Source organism: Rattus rattus, chromosome 1, assembly GCF_011064425.1.
Source record: "Rattus rattus isolate New Zealand chromosome 1, Rrattus_CSIRO_v1, whole genome shotgun sequence".
In the NCBI taxonomy this organism is placed as follows: domain Eukaryota; kingdom Metazoa; phylum Chordata; class Mammalia; order Rodentia; family Muridae; genus Rattus; species Rattus rattus.
In genome coordinates, this window is record NC_046154.1 from 125,449,363 (window position 1) to 125,463,856 (window position 14,494).

The following is a 14,494-nucleotide window of genomic DNA, read 5'->3' on the forward strand; positions in this document are numbered from 1 at the left end:
GGAACAGCCAGAAAAATGACCAGAACAACTTTGGCCAGAATAGGCACTCAGGATCTGAGTTTCCTGCAGGGATACTGACTTAAAGAATGGAATACCCGAGGCTTCATAAGAGAAGCCACTAGGCTCTGAAATAAGGGAGACTTGGGTGTACAAAAGGAGAGGTAATGGAATAAGAGGTCTCTGGTTTATAATAAAGCAAATACATAGAAAATCATGCATCACAAGAAAGAGTAATATTAAACAATACCATCCTTCATTATATTTGAAGGGCTCCTGAGATATGAAGGTATCAAGCAGGAAGGTTAGATACAGAGCATTGACACTGGTGTAATGGTTAAGGCCATATCATCTAGGTTAAATATCTACAGCACAAAGGGAGAAATTAGCAGACTGCCTGTCAATCACAAAGCATCACTTTGGCTCCCATGTGTTTTCATAACACTCATACCGAGAGCCTACATGTGCAGTCCTCTCTATTAGTTACTTTTTTATCACGATGGTAGACACCTGACAGAAGCAATTGAAAGGAGGAAGACTTATTCTAGTCAGGGGCTTCAGAGAGTACCTCATGGAGAGTGTAAATGCTATTGGCTCTCTCTCATTGGCAGCCGGGGATTTGCTGCAGGTGACAGAGGCTCATGCGCATTGTGGCTAACCAGGAAGAAATTATATGTTTGGAAGCAAAAATGAATGCCACCTGCCAGGTTCACCCATGCGGATACATTTGGCCAGCTAGGCCACAGATCTAACGTTTCCACATCCTGCCAAAATGATATCACCATCTGGAAACACAGTCAAACACAAAAGCTTGTAGTAGACATTTCACATCCAAACTGTTCACCTTGAAAACTTGAAGGAAAACTCTAAGAAAGAAGACACTAACCTGTTTTATGTAGTACAACACTGTCAGCCCCTAAAAGATCATACAGTGGGAGGACAATAAATATGTCTTCAGTATTTCCAACTTTAAAATAGAGGGTGAAGTAAAACTTTACTCTGGAACATTTTCTCATTTTCCAGGTAGTAGAAAGCTGAGTCGGAAGCTCTGGATTCGAATCAAATAGATGTATATAACTCCTTATATAAGAAAGTAGAGTTCAATAACTCTTTACAGTTATTGAAGGATTACAAATGACTTGAATTATCTGAATTTATGTTTTCTGGTAGGACAAAGAATAGTATTGAATTTGTAGTATGGTTGTGTTGTTCATGGCTAGTATTCAACCAGACACATTGATTATCCAATCTGTTTGGTTTTGATTAAGAACAGCTAATCCTCCATTGTGCTCTCTACCTCAACGTCACACTATTTTCATCCAATTTAGATCCCAAAGATCTTTGGTTCAGACACTATCATGCCCACTCTTTTCAATGGAATAAAAGCTGTTACATATTTAATGTTCTTGAAAAAAGTCTGCTTGTTCTAAAAATTAATTCAAACTGTTAAGTCAGTCAAACTTCCAGTTGGATTAAATTCCTAAACTATCTCTTTGCATCCATGTTATGACTTCTATGTTTGCATCTTCATGGTATGTACATTGATGTCGAACTTTTTTTTCCAGTTATATGAACAGGACATAGATAGGAGAGCTAGTTTGTACTCACACATTAATGGTGCCTAACAAAGCATCCTAAGCATGTGTATGTGTGTGTGTGTGTGTGTGTGTGTGTGTGTGAGAGAGAGAGAGAGAGAGAGAGAGAGAGAGAGAGAGAACGATAAATATAGTAAATATAGAGGCTATAAATGTCTGTACTATTAAGAAAGTTGTTAAAATGAAAGAGTACACTCCTCTTCAGATGATGTTATATTTAACAAATTTAGATTTATTTCAGATTTATTTCAGTAACCTTTTTTCTTATGGAGTTTTGGTAAAGAATCTAAGGTGAGATAGACAATCAGGGAAGAAGTTTAAGTTATAACTTTTACAATATTGAGAGTAGTTATCATTGCCTTATATTAGAGACCTGGTCTATAAGATTTTTCTTTTGCTTCTGATTCCAGCAGAGCCTATACAGGCCTTTGTTCATCGCTTTAGTGCACTCCCTGAGTAGTACAGTGTGCAGGGGAAGGAGGAGGTAGATTTCAATTTTTTGAGAGATATGTAGATATAATGTAGATATAACTCTTGGCTCAGAAGACCAGATTGTTTAGACAGAGAGAAATAATAAAGAAAGAATGCAGACAGAAAAAGCAAAGAAGAATGCATTATTCTTAGATAATGGTGACACTATGAAAATTTTATTTTATGAAGGTATCATACTTGCACTGTGGGAATTTAGATAAGGCAGTAAATCCAATACCCCGGTAATATAGAATCAACAAATTGCTGTATTTTATTTCCTTTTTTCTTTTCAATTGTGTGTTGAAGCTTAACCACAGAGCAACTGGGAATAATAGTGAATTATGGTGAATTATGAAGACTGAATTTATCGTATATTGATGTTTTCATGGTCACTGTAAATTGATAATATTACCGAATTTTACACAAATGTACCATAACATATTATTTAGAAAAAAAAGAAGAGTGACTTTGGGAATCATCACAAGGAACAATGACAGAAACACATATAGAGATGTGTGCATACATGCATAATTAAAGTAGGATTTTCCTTTAGCAACTGTATATAAGCTTATTAACATATTGAAATGAAATCAAGTACTTTATACATATTGGAATAATATTCTTGTTATACGTTTCAAATTTAGTATTCCAGACTTTTTAAATTCTGATTTTATTTTTCTTGACGTTTTTAGCATTTAAAACTGTGCAAGTCACCTAATTTTCATGTTAATGTATATACACCTATTTTCTCTTTTCATGTACATTTCATTGTGTTATTCATAATAAAACAACTTTCTTAAGCACATTTTTCAAATGTAAAAAATGTTACTTGATAGTTTGTAATCGCAAATAGAAATTAAGTATCCTGCCTACAGACAAACAAACAAAAACAAACAACCCAAGTTCTACAAACTGGAAGTGATGGACGACTAGAGATTTACCTAAAATGGACAGCAGGGAACCACAAACAAAACGACAAAAGGAAAAGGACAACAACAACAATGACCCTGAGAATGACAGACCCAATAATGACAGCTAAGCAATGCAGTAATTGTCAAGTGAAATTATAGAGACCTTTTAAGGTTTATATAGTAATGCATCTGCGCAACAGCATGCTGGGAAGTAGCTAAACTGACAGGCAAATCGGCGCTATTAGATCCCATTCATGATTTAAATTCTGCTATTTTATCTCTTCATAACATGCAGTACTTTGAACCTCACATTTACAGTCATTTCAGCTCCTGCTGACAGAAGTGCATTCCCAAAATAGAATGTCATGCAATCTTCTGCTAGACACTGACGCCCATTTGTGCATGGGATTTTTAGGATTTTTTTTTTTTGACTCCTAACTGGGTGAGGGCCTGAAAGGTAGAGTTAGAATGAATGAGAACTTGTTTTCTAAAGAGACACTTGATACTTTATCTTCTCTTAAAAAAATAAATCGCGGCCTCCTACCTTGAAAACAAACATCTCCCTTCGAAGAATAGCTAGAGTGTTGAAGTTCCCATCACAGATGTTGGGTTTGGCTCCGGGATAGGAAGGCCTGCCAGTGGGAGGTCGAGGAGGTTTGGGCCTGTCATTTTTCCTTGGGTCGGCCGGAGGGACAGATCGGTGAGGGGGCACTGTCGGTAGAGGTCTTGTAGGTGGAGGGATCTTGTCAGGTGGACCTTTTGAAAACATGAGGACAGTGCTTGGCTCACTTAAATCTGGAATAGTGCTGGAAAATATGCTACAGAGAACAAGCGCTTATCAGCAGAGAGCACAGACTAAGCAAAGCTAAGAGGTTGTTAAGATCGTATATTTTCTGAAAACACAACCCCTCAAACCCACCCAACCGTTACCAAGGTTGTCTCAGACTGTCCGTATGAAGATGGAGTGCAGCCCTAGTACTATGGTTTCTTTGTTAATTTTTTTATTTTTTTTTAGTGACTTTCATTTTATAGCTTCAACCAAGTCCCTTTTGGAAGAAGGCTGCTCTCAAAACCTGTTTAGAAGTAAGTTTTCCATGAAAAAAAAAAAGATGGATGAGAATAAATGCTAGATTCATAACTGTGAGCTCCATTCAAGAAAAAACCTGGACTTTGATAGAGGCTGATTCCATGAAAATATTTTCCAAAGATAAATACTAACAAATCAAAGATTAATCTACCATATGTCTCCAACTATATTTTATAACCTTTTATTGATCTCAGTATTTTTTTAATAAAATGTCTTGATGAATAACTGGGTGTTTCATGTAAATACTGAATTTAAAATGTCCACAGATCATCATACCAGTGGTGAAATATTAATGTAAAGTATTTCTAAAACGAGTGTTCCAAGTTGAGCCAAAGTTTCCTCACACAATTTGAGACAGATGTTGGCCATCATTCCTCAAGGGATTGATGCTCTCACTCTCTAATAAATGCAGAGTTGTTCACACTTAAAATTTAGAAATGGAATGGATAATCTTTCACAGCCCTCAGTTTCGACAATAATTCATGAGGTCATGGGAAATAGACTTTTTTGAGCTAACCATTCAGGAGGAATTTCTGATGTCACACACAGGCAATGTATCTCTTAGCATCCAAGCTATTTGGATTTGTTTCTGTGACATGTATCATGTATCAGTCCATCCAATACATTTCAAACTTACTTTGACCCTATGAGAATGATTATGATTGTGCTATTAAAATTGAAAAGACTAACGAGTACAAAACAAATTAGTTCACTTAAATCGTACTGATTAAAATGCAAATCCTATCTTCTGGATACTGAGTATTGGCACACTGATAGCTCACAATTATATGTAAAATTGAGAGCTTCATGGACTTAATATAGTAAAGGATACCTGCTACAGGTAATCTGTGAATGTCAAAGTTTTAATGTGTGGACTAAATGTCCTCACTCAGATCGTTAGTTGTACTGAGGAGGTCATAGTCACAGTAAATATTCATGATAGTGTGTTCACTTCTTCTTAATATGCATTTGCTGAATAAATCCTGCGAGCAAAAACAATATTACCACCAACAAAGTTAGTTTCTCATATTAGAGTCCATGGTATATGTTCATAAACATAGGTGTTTATGTCCATACCTTTTCTGTTTACTTTCTTTATAATTTAATAAATATGCCTTTGTGGTCAGTAAGGTTTTATATTGCATAACTTATTTCAGTACCTTTAAAAAGTTTTTCATAGAAGTAACAGATGCTGGGAAACCATGCTGCTAATTTCAAAGTCAGACAGTACCAAAAAGCCCTGAGCTTGGTGCATAATGATGACTCCTTTTGTCGGTGGGGCTTTCTCTTGTCTACCTATGGAATCCTGGATCCCCACTGTCTACCTGAGGACATTCATGTAGCTCTGTACCTGAGATTCCTGAAATGCCTCCCCATGCTAATGAGGTATCATACTTCCTTAGTGGTCAGCTTATGTTCTTTGCTTCCCATAGACATTTTTAGCCTATTTCCTCAAACTATATAATCTTTAGTTAACCCATAAAAAAAGTGTATGTGTCCAAGCTTACCCTGAATAAAGAAATATGCACAAGCTAAGATCTGCTCAGAGAGCTGTTTCATTGAATCATCAGGAAAGGCTTTTGCCTCATAGATACTAGCATCACTAAGATGCTAGGAGAAGGCATTTTGCCAGCCAGTCCTTTCACCCCTGGCATTCACTCGCAGATGGACGGCGATCTTGCAGAAGCCTGCCTGTTCTGGGCTCTGCTTCATTCTTTCAGTACAATGTCCAGTAAAGTCTTATACACCCTGAGAGGAAGAAGAGGATGCACAACTACAGCTGGACCCCAAAACACCACAAACTGGAATTTTAGATGCTAAGACCAGATGTCAGTGGCTAAGAAAGTCTCAACTTATTATGTGAAAATTTGTACTTTTAACTATGTTTATGACTTTATGCATCTATTGTAATACAATAGTACCTAAATTTTAAATTGCACATTACTAGAATTTTTATGAGTGTACATTTCCATTAAATTGAGCAAGAAAGCTCCATCAGTGATTAAGTTCTTTTGGAAATCTATACATCAATTTTTTGGACAACTTGACTGATGATAGAATTTTGCAGGAGGACAATTTTTGTTCATTTTTCTCTGTTTTATATACGTCAAGAATGTACCCCTAAGAAAAAATGCACAAGACTTCTGGATGCCCTCTAGGTGTTGGTAAACAGGAGTAGTAGAACCTACCATATATCTTCTGGATGCCTTGCAAATCATCATTAGGAAGTTTGAAGTTGTCTGTTTCCATGTACTGGTAAAATGGTGCCATGATAGCTGTTGGGTCATTGGAATGCTCCAGCCCTAGAGCATGTCCCAGCTCATGGACTGCTACAAGAAATAAATCGTTTCCTGTCAAATGAGAAGAACAGAGGATAAGACTATTGTACATGACAGCCATGGAATTGGAAAATGTTACTTAGTGTTACGATATTTTTAACCCATGAAAACAGAAGGACACCCCTCTCTCCAGTGATCAGTATGGTTTTATGATTTGTTTTCCTACTGGAAAATATTTTCTGTAAAGGGTGACAGGATAGTCACAAATGTTTGGAAGAGTGAAAGAATAAAAGTTTTAAAAGACCAGCAACAGCAAAACCCAGTATAACTGGTGTTTACGCATCTTTCCAATCATTAGTTAAACTACACAACCTCTCATATTATACTCATTACCCTTAAGGTAATATTGCAGTAATAAAAAAGGGCAACTATACAAATCCTACTGTTGCATACAAGTTCTATAAGGCACAGAGTATCTGTCTGCCGAGAAAAGCAGATTCTGCTTATACAGAGCTACAGTTTGGGCTCATGGTATTCTGACTCCTAGATGTGTTCTAATATCTTATTAACCAAAAATACAGGAACACTGTACTTTAAATTATCTATTTATTAACTCATACTAATCACATCTCTATTGGTATTAGCTTGATAAATACTGATTCTAACCTTGAATAGGTTTTCTGAACAAGAAGTATTTACAGTGATCTCGCACTGTAAATTCTCACTTAAGTAAACTTATATAATGCTGTCTATATAACATAAATGCAAGAGAATCCTCGGGGTGATATTCAGACCATTATTCTATGTTCTCCTAACTCTCCCCATTCTTTCATTTCCCTCCTATGTCCTCTTCAATTTCATCCACCTTTAAAATCCTTATTTTATGTTTAAAGACAGATCTCACTATGTTTCCCTAGGTTCACATTCAACTGGTCTTCCTGCCTTAATCTGTGAAGTGTTAGGATTCAGTTAAACTTCTTACTATTTCGTTTCTCAGGGAAATTATTAAAGCTATTGCAGAGGAAGTTTAATACTTTCCATGGAGGTCTTGCTAGGAATGAAAATAATTTCAAGAAATATTATTTTCAGGAAAAGCCTTTACTAACTCTTTTATATACTATAATACGAAGTAGTGACTCTCTTCTGAGAATTATATATTTTTAGCACAAAGTCAGGAAAATAACCAAAAATATTTTCACTCTAATGTAGTCTGCCACAGAAAAATGAAAGAGACCATGTGTCCAATTATCATGTGATATTGACACACTGAAAATGAAGAAGCCACTGAAGGATTTTCAACATCATTTTATTATTAAAGAATATGGATTAGAGTTTGGCAAATCAAAACAAAAATAACAAAAAACAAAATAAAGAGATTTAAAATAAGATATGATAAAGATCATTTTCAATTTGAGAAACATCTTTTCTTATAAAATTAACTAGTAATAAATATTAAGACAGAAAGAAAAATGCAATACATATATGTATCATCTGTAATGGAAAATATTGTATCTTTACTAAAAGCTTACTTAATTTTCTGTGGATGTTTCAAACATTTTAACCACAGTTCCTTATTTAATTTTTGCATTTTTTGTGAATTTATCACTTATAATTATTATTTTCATTTCAGTAAATCAGAAAAGGGATCCAAATCTTGTACAAAATTTCAGTGTCATACACTAAGGCAAAATAAGCATTCAGTTGTCTCTCCCTCCAAATGCAGAGTGCTTACTTTTAATCACAAAGGTAAAACAGTGCACACAATGATATTAGCTTAACTACATTACGCAATGCGCAATGCGGCTTCCACCTGTGAGGGAAGCTCATTCAGCTGAATTATTTCACGTTACAGGGAGTTTCATTAAAACTCAGGAATTAAGCTACTCCATAGCTTCAGGAAATCACTGAACAGATGCATTAGCCCTTTCGGTTCCTAATAGAGGATTGAGAAGAGATATTGTTGGACTAGGAGAGCAACCAAGAAGAGGCTCAGACCAGCTGAGACACCTGAGAAGACAGACCATCCAGGCACACCAACTGAGCTGCCTGCAAGAGACACCCTTCAATCCCTCAAGCCGCTTGCAAGTATGAAGTGACATCTTGGTTTACTGCAGCTTTCAAGAGCCTTCATCTATCCTGGGATTGGCTCTTGCTGGTACAGCACTTTAAAGTTATTTATGCTTTGCTTTTCTTCCAAGCTCATTATTCACCAAGCTGGACTTTGTTTATATTGTTGATGTGGTCGGTCACTGACTCCCTATCTTGGATGATTAGCTTTTTTGTTCCAGTCTCCCACAGTCCTATCATACAACAGAAAATAATTTGGAAGTGGAAATGGAAAGAAAAGAGAATGAAGTGCAATACCATTCTAGTACTCGTAGTCGGAGGAACATGGAGGACAAAACAGATATTGTGGTCAAAGAAATATAGTGAATAAAGCAGTTTTGAGGAATGCAAATGAAGGTATACTCAAGAGAAAGTCTATTCTCTAGTGTAAAAAAGAACTCAAGGAGAATGGTGATTAGCAAGACAATAGTAGTGAGGATATACTTGTAACTTTTGTAGTAAAAAAATTTCCGATGGCAGGGTGCAAACTAAATGGGGATTCTCAAGTTACTCAATGAGAAGATATTATGTTTGGAGAGTCTTGTGAGTTTAAGCATTAGAGCAGTACACTGAGGTCTGAGGGTTAAGTAGGTAGACTCTAAATCCAATGTAGAATTTATGATTAGCCTAAAGTAAGTTAAACTAAAACTGAAGAACTTGACTCACGGCAATGGCAAAGAATTAATGGGGGATGAAGAGATGGAAATATGGAGCACAGAGGAAAGGATAGCATAAATATATGCTTCTGTTTAATTAATTCCCTATGATTTCCCTACTCTTATCAGTATTTTGTATTCCTGGAAACAGAATTAACAAGGCCATTGACATACAAGTCCTTGTCCTGCCATTCTGAGAGGAAAACATTTCTTTCCCTTTTGTGACCTTTTAAAAGTTGGATAAATATAAGCTTGCATGGTTATTAGGGTCTCTGTCAAAATACCTTCTTTTTTGAATCCCTTTCCCCATAGGGTACTGGATGATCACCTCTTCAGAATTACTATTACAGAATAACGTTTCCTTTGCTATGAAAATTTTCTTCCAGGTCTGTTATCCCCTTCACACTGCCACAACCCCTATATAACACTCCATACACTTATGACATTTATAGCTTATTATCATTGTCTGTTCACATACTTTCCTGCATATTCTGAGTAATTCAGACAGAGCCTTAGACTATTTATTTTATTTTTGAAATTTTGCAGGCGTTGGCTGCCTCCAAACAGATATTTAATATTTTAATGAGTTTGAATAAATAGAAAAATATAGCTGGAGAGTGGAAAGCTAATTTAAAACTGAAGAATATAAATAAATATGTAAATTCTACCTACATGTGGTTTGGCATGCTTCTCTAGATACCTTGTAAAGAACATGAAGGGAATGGCAACACTAGGACAAAGGCCAGAAAGGCCATTGTTCTTAGGAAACTTTAGACAGTGGAACAAAAGGACCCACTACTTTCTGTTGCTCAAGGAATGGCAGCAAAAGCTTGTGTTTCCACATAATATACAGGGGTCATGGAGTAAAAGAAATCTATATGTTATGAAGAATGAGTTTCATTTTTGTACAAGATTAATAGCCATTGCAGGGTACAAAGAATGAGAGACAAGTGTCTGCATGGTTAGGAGAGAAAGGTGGTTATAAAAATAGAAGTAATGTACATAGTGGAGTATGTGTCATTGTTAGATATTGGAGCATCTTTTGGGTAATTGTCCAAGAGTTGTATATTTGGGTCCTCAGGGAGTACTATGTCCAACTTTCTGAGGAAATACCAGATTGGTTTCCAGAGTGGTTGTACCAGCTTGCAATCCCGCCAACAATGGAGGCGTGTACCTCATCAGCATCTGCTGTCCCCTGAGTTTTAGATTTAGTGATTCTGACTGGTGCGAGGTGAAATTTCAGAGTTGTTTTGATTTGCATTTCCCTGATGACTAAGGATGTTGAACATTTCTTTAGGTGATTTTCAACCTTTTTTATAATACCCAGAAGCTGATGGCTTCGACAGAGGAATGGATATAGAAAATGTGGTACATTTACACAATGGAATACTACTCACCTATTAGAAACAACGACTTCATGAAATTCTTAGGCAAATGGATGGAATTAGAAAGATCTTGAGTGAGGTAACCCAATCACAAAAGAACACACAAGGTATGCCATCACTGATAAATGGATATTAGCCCAAAAGCTCAAAATACCCAAGATACAATTCACAAACCATATGAAGCTCATGAAGAAGGAAGACTGAAGGGGGAACAAAAACATTCACAGGAGGAAATATGGCGACAAACTGCAGATCAGAGACTGAAGGAAAGGCCACCCAGAGACTTCTGCACCTGGGGATCCATCCATAAACAGACACAAAACCCAGAGAGTATTGTGGATGCCAAGAAGTGCATGCTGACAGGAACCTGATATAGCAGTTCCTGAAAAGCTCTGCCAGAACCTGACAGATACAGAGGTGGATGCTTGCAGCCAACCATTGAACTGAGAATGGGGTCCCCAGTAGAGGAGTTAGAGAAAGGACTGAAGGAGCTGAAGGGGTTTGCAACCCCGTAAGAGTAACAGTATCAACCAACCAAACTTTCCAGAGCTCCAAGGGGCTAAACCACCATCCTAAGAGTACACAGGGATGGATCTATGGCTCCATCCACATATGTAGCAGAGGATGGACTTGTAGGGGATCAATGGGAGAAGAGGCCCTTAGTTCTGTCAAGGCTCAATGATCCAGTGAAGGGGAATGTTGGGGGAAGGGAAGTTGGAAGTGAGTGGTTGAGGGATCACCCCATAGAAGCAGATGGAGGGAGGATGGGATGATGGGTTTCTGGAGTGAAAATCGGGAAAGGGAATGACATTTAAAATGTAAATGAAAAAATATCCAATAAAAGAAAAAATAGAAGCTGTATAGAATTCAACTAGGACTTTGGGGGAGGGGTACTCTAAGTAGAGAAAAAGAAAGTAAAAGAAAAAGAAAGAGAGATACTTCTGAAGAGGTATGAGAGTATGTTTACAGGTATGTAATTTGGACAGACTCCTAACTTGCGCCAGCAGTAATTATTTACAGGCTAGTGTCAGGCTTTAAAGAAACAAAACAAACAAAGGAACAACCAAAAACCCCATCATTTTGGACAAAAAAAAAATCTAACTCCAATTGTAAACACCTTAATAGTTAAAATCCGCAAAATCTGAAAACAGTGAGTTTGTTTGTCCAAGCAATATTAAGCAGTTGTACCTAGTGGTAGGCGAGGTAAAGCAGCTTTCACACATGCACAGCCAGGCTACATGGAGGAACTTCGGCTTGAGTCCTAACTAAGTAGTATATTTAAAGAAAACTCTTCACAAGGGGAAGAACATTTAACTAAACGAAGACAAAAATAAACAGAGTAGCAAATAAAAGAAAATAAATTAAAATAAATAAAATAAAAGCCATCAATCCAAGAGCAGAAAACTCAAAACAGGATCTAAATTTTATAGCAAACTCTCAGTTAAATGTGAGTTCAGCAGGGGGTCAAGGCTGCTTCTTATGATACTGGACTTTCCTTGTCTTCGTGTGGTAAGACAGATATGTCATCTTAGCCAAAATCCCAATGGTTTCCCAAGAAGACTCTTGATTTTATACTTTAAAAGGAAAAATATTCAATCTTCACTGCTTTTCACCTTGTGCAGCAACTGGCCTTTACTTGCAAATGAAATACCAGGAGTCCAGTGCCTAAGTAAACTTGTTGGAACCAACCGTCCTGCACTTAGGCAGATAAATACTGCTTTCAGCCATCCCTCTAAGTTGTTGGCCAGTGGCCTAGCTAAATTATTAAAAGCACTTCAGATCTCACAGGAAAGGAGTCTCCTGGTCACTTTTTCCCTTGGCTTGCAAAAATAAATCACACAGACCAGCAACCAGGTCATAACGGCCAAAATCAATTCACTGCATGAATCGGTCATGAAATTATTCAAGTTTTTAACAATAATTATTTCCAATGGTAGAACTATCCCCTTGCAAAAGGAATATGTAAGATTTTAGAAGAAAGTTAGCAGGATTAGGATATGAACTTATGACCTGTTGTAAAAGGATGCTGCCTTAATCAGAACCATTTGCCAAGGGTTCCAAGTAATTACCATTCCTCAGATGATTGGCAATAATGTAATTAGTCACTTGCAGCCTCACAATAGTCTAGAAGGATAAGTTGTTAAATAGACCACCACCCTGTGATTTGAATTCTACCAGGAACAAAAGTTGTTGGCACATAATGAGGTTTAGGTAATCAGAATGCAACCAGACCTCTTCCCTAATGCCAAAAATAGTAACTGCTTCTGCAGTGTCCCTTTCATTCATGCTATTTAGGCTTCTCAATTGTAATATGCCTGATCTTATCAACAAAGGAGAAATCAGTCTCTGCGTTCTGAGTGCGGAAATAGCATTTGCTGCTCTTGCAAAATTGTGAGTTTTGTGTGTGCCTTTCACTTGCGTCTCTAATCTCCTTTCTTTTGTGTATTCCAACACCCTATGGAATGCAGAACTGGGTATTATGAGAGACAATGAATTGTTTGTAATTTCCCTGTCTTAATTATGTCTTTATTTTATCCAAAGTTATTGCACAACTCCATCCGTTTTTATAAACTATTTCCACTGATGACATGTCCTGAATACAAGTGAATGATTTTGAAGCACTTCCTACATACCAATTTGTAGAAAGCACACATTTATAGACCTTCTTAAACATTGAAGTGCTGGCACCATTTGATCTATTCTCCTGTTTCATTCCATCAGTTGGTGCTGTGTTACCTTCAAATGTAAGTAAGTATCTACCAGAGGTTTACACTTCTCACTTTCTAGTGTCCAGATAACTAGTTAAATCATATAGGTGCAGTTCATCAGATAATAGTGTCTCTGGTATTTGTATCCTCAGCTTGATTAATTCTGGACCCATAGTGAGACTGAACTCTTGCCATTTCCTCGGACTCTTGCCAATTCAGTGGAGCCTCACGATTACTTCTGGATCAAGTCGATGCTATTGATTGGTGTTTGGTGCGTGCCAATTGGATTGGACTGCCACTAATGATTCCTGTTTGGTGTTTTGGACTGGACTGCTGATATCCTGACCAGGAAGATTGGTACTGCCCCAAATAACTACTTCTAAACATGTCTACAACACTCTTTTCCTATTAGCTATCTTTATCCTCTACCTTAGATTGGTGGGCAAGAAGGGACAATGAAGCATTCTAGAACCCCAAGTAAAGTAGATGTAGAAAAATCTAAGCCAACACAGAAAACTGATGGAGGCATATAACAGAGGCTTCATGCGAAAGAGGAGGAGGAAGAAGAGGAAGAGGAGGAGGAGATAAGGATAACGATGATATTGAGGGTGGTTTCCTGAGAAATTGCAGGCTGTCTATGTGACATTTAGCCTGCTCCACGTATGTACAAATTAGGCAAAATCCAATATTGGTTATTAAAATATGAGGCAAATAAATCACCATGTAATAAACTTACGAAAACCAGGAAGTAGTTTCCAAACCTATACAAACTAATAATTACTTAGAATTCTATATTAAATAGACATGGTAAAGTAAATAAATACAATTAAAGCAACTAAGGTCTATGGTAAGCAACTAGTGGAAACTATAAAAACATTTGGGTCTAAAGGCTATAAGTACATTTATTATTCTTTAGGTTATAGTTTGGTCATGAAGTCTGTAGTGACGGTTTTAGTATTTTATTTCAGAAAAGACTTAATAGGAAAAAATATAGTTAATTGCAGCACAATATTGGAAGAAATATGAGTTGTCATTTTCCTCTCTACTGAGTTCAGTTCAACTTCTAGAAACATTCTCGGTTAATGTGACATCTTATTTATTCACATGGAAGCTATTTGTGCTCTGTTTTCCCCAGGGTATCTTAGTCTGATTTGTAGATTGGTGAGGACCATTACAAAGGATTATTCACCTCTCTGTGGCTAGTACAAAGCAAATCAATATTCATGATTATTTAGACCACAGCAATCATAATAAATCATAGAGGCTGCTTTTCATGACCAAATCTGTATTATTTTGTAT

General features: G+C 36.7%; 1 protein-coding gene across 1 annotated transcript in view; it reads right to left on the reverse strand.

The window, feature by feature from the left end:
* Mmp16 (matrix metallopeptidase 16) overlaps positions 1-14,494 on the reverse strand; it is a 241,821-nt gene that overhangs the window by 64,281 nt on the left and 163,046 nt on the right. The window contains exons 5-6 of the mRNA XM_032905461.1: positions 6,251-6,412; positions 3,519-3,730 (exon numbers count right to left, since the gene is read on the reverse strand). Coding sequence (XP_032761352.1) covers positions 3,519-3,730; positions 6,251-6,412 — 374 coding nt within the window. The remainder of the gene's footprint in view (positions 1-3,518; positions 3,731-6,250; positions 6,413-14,494) is intronic.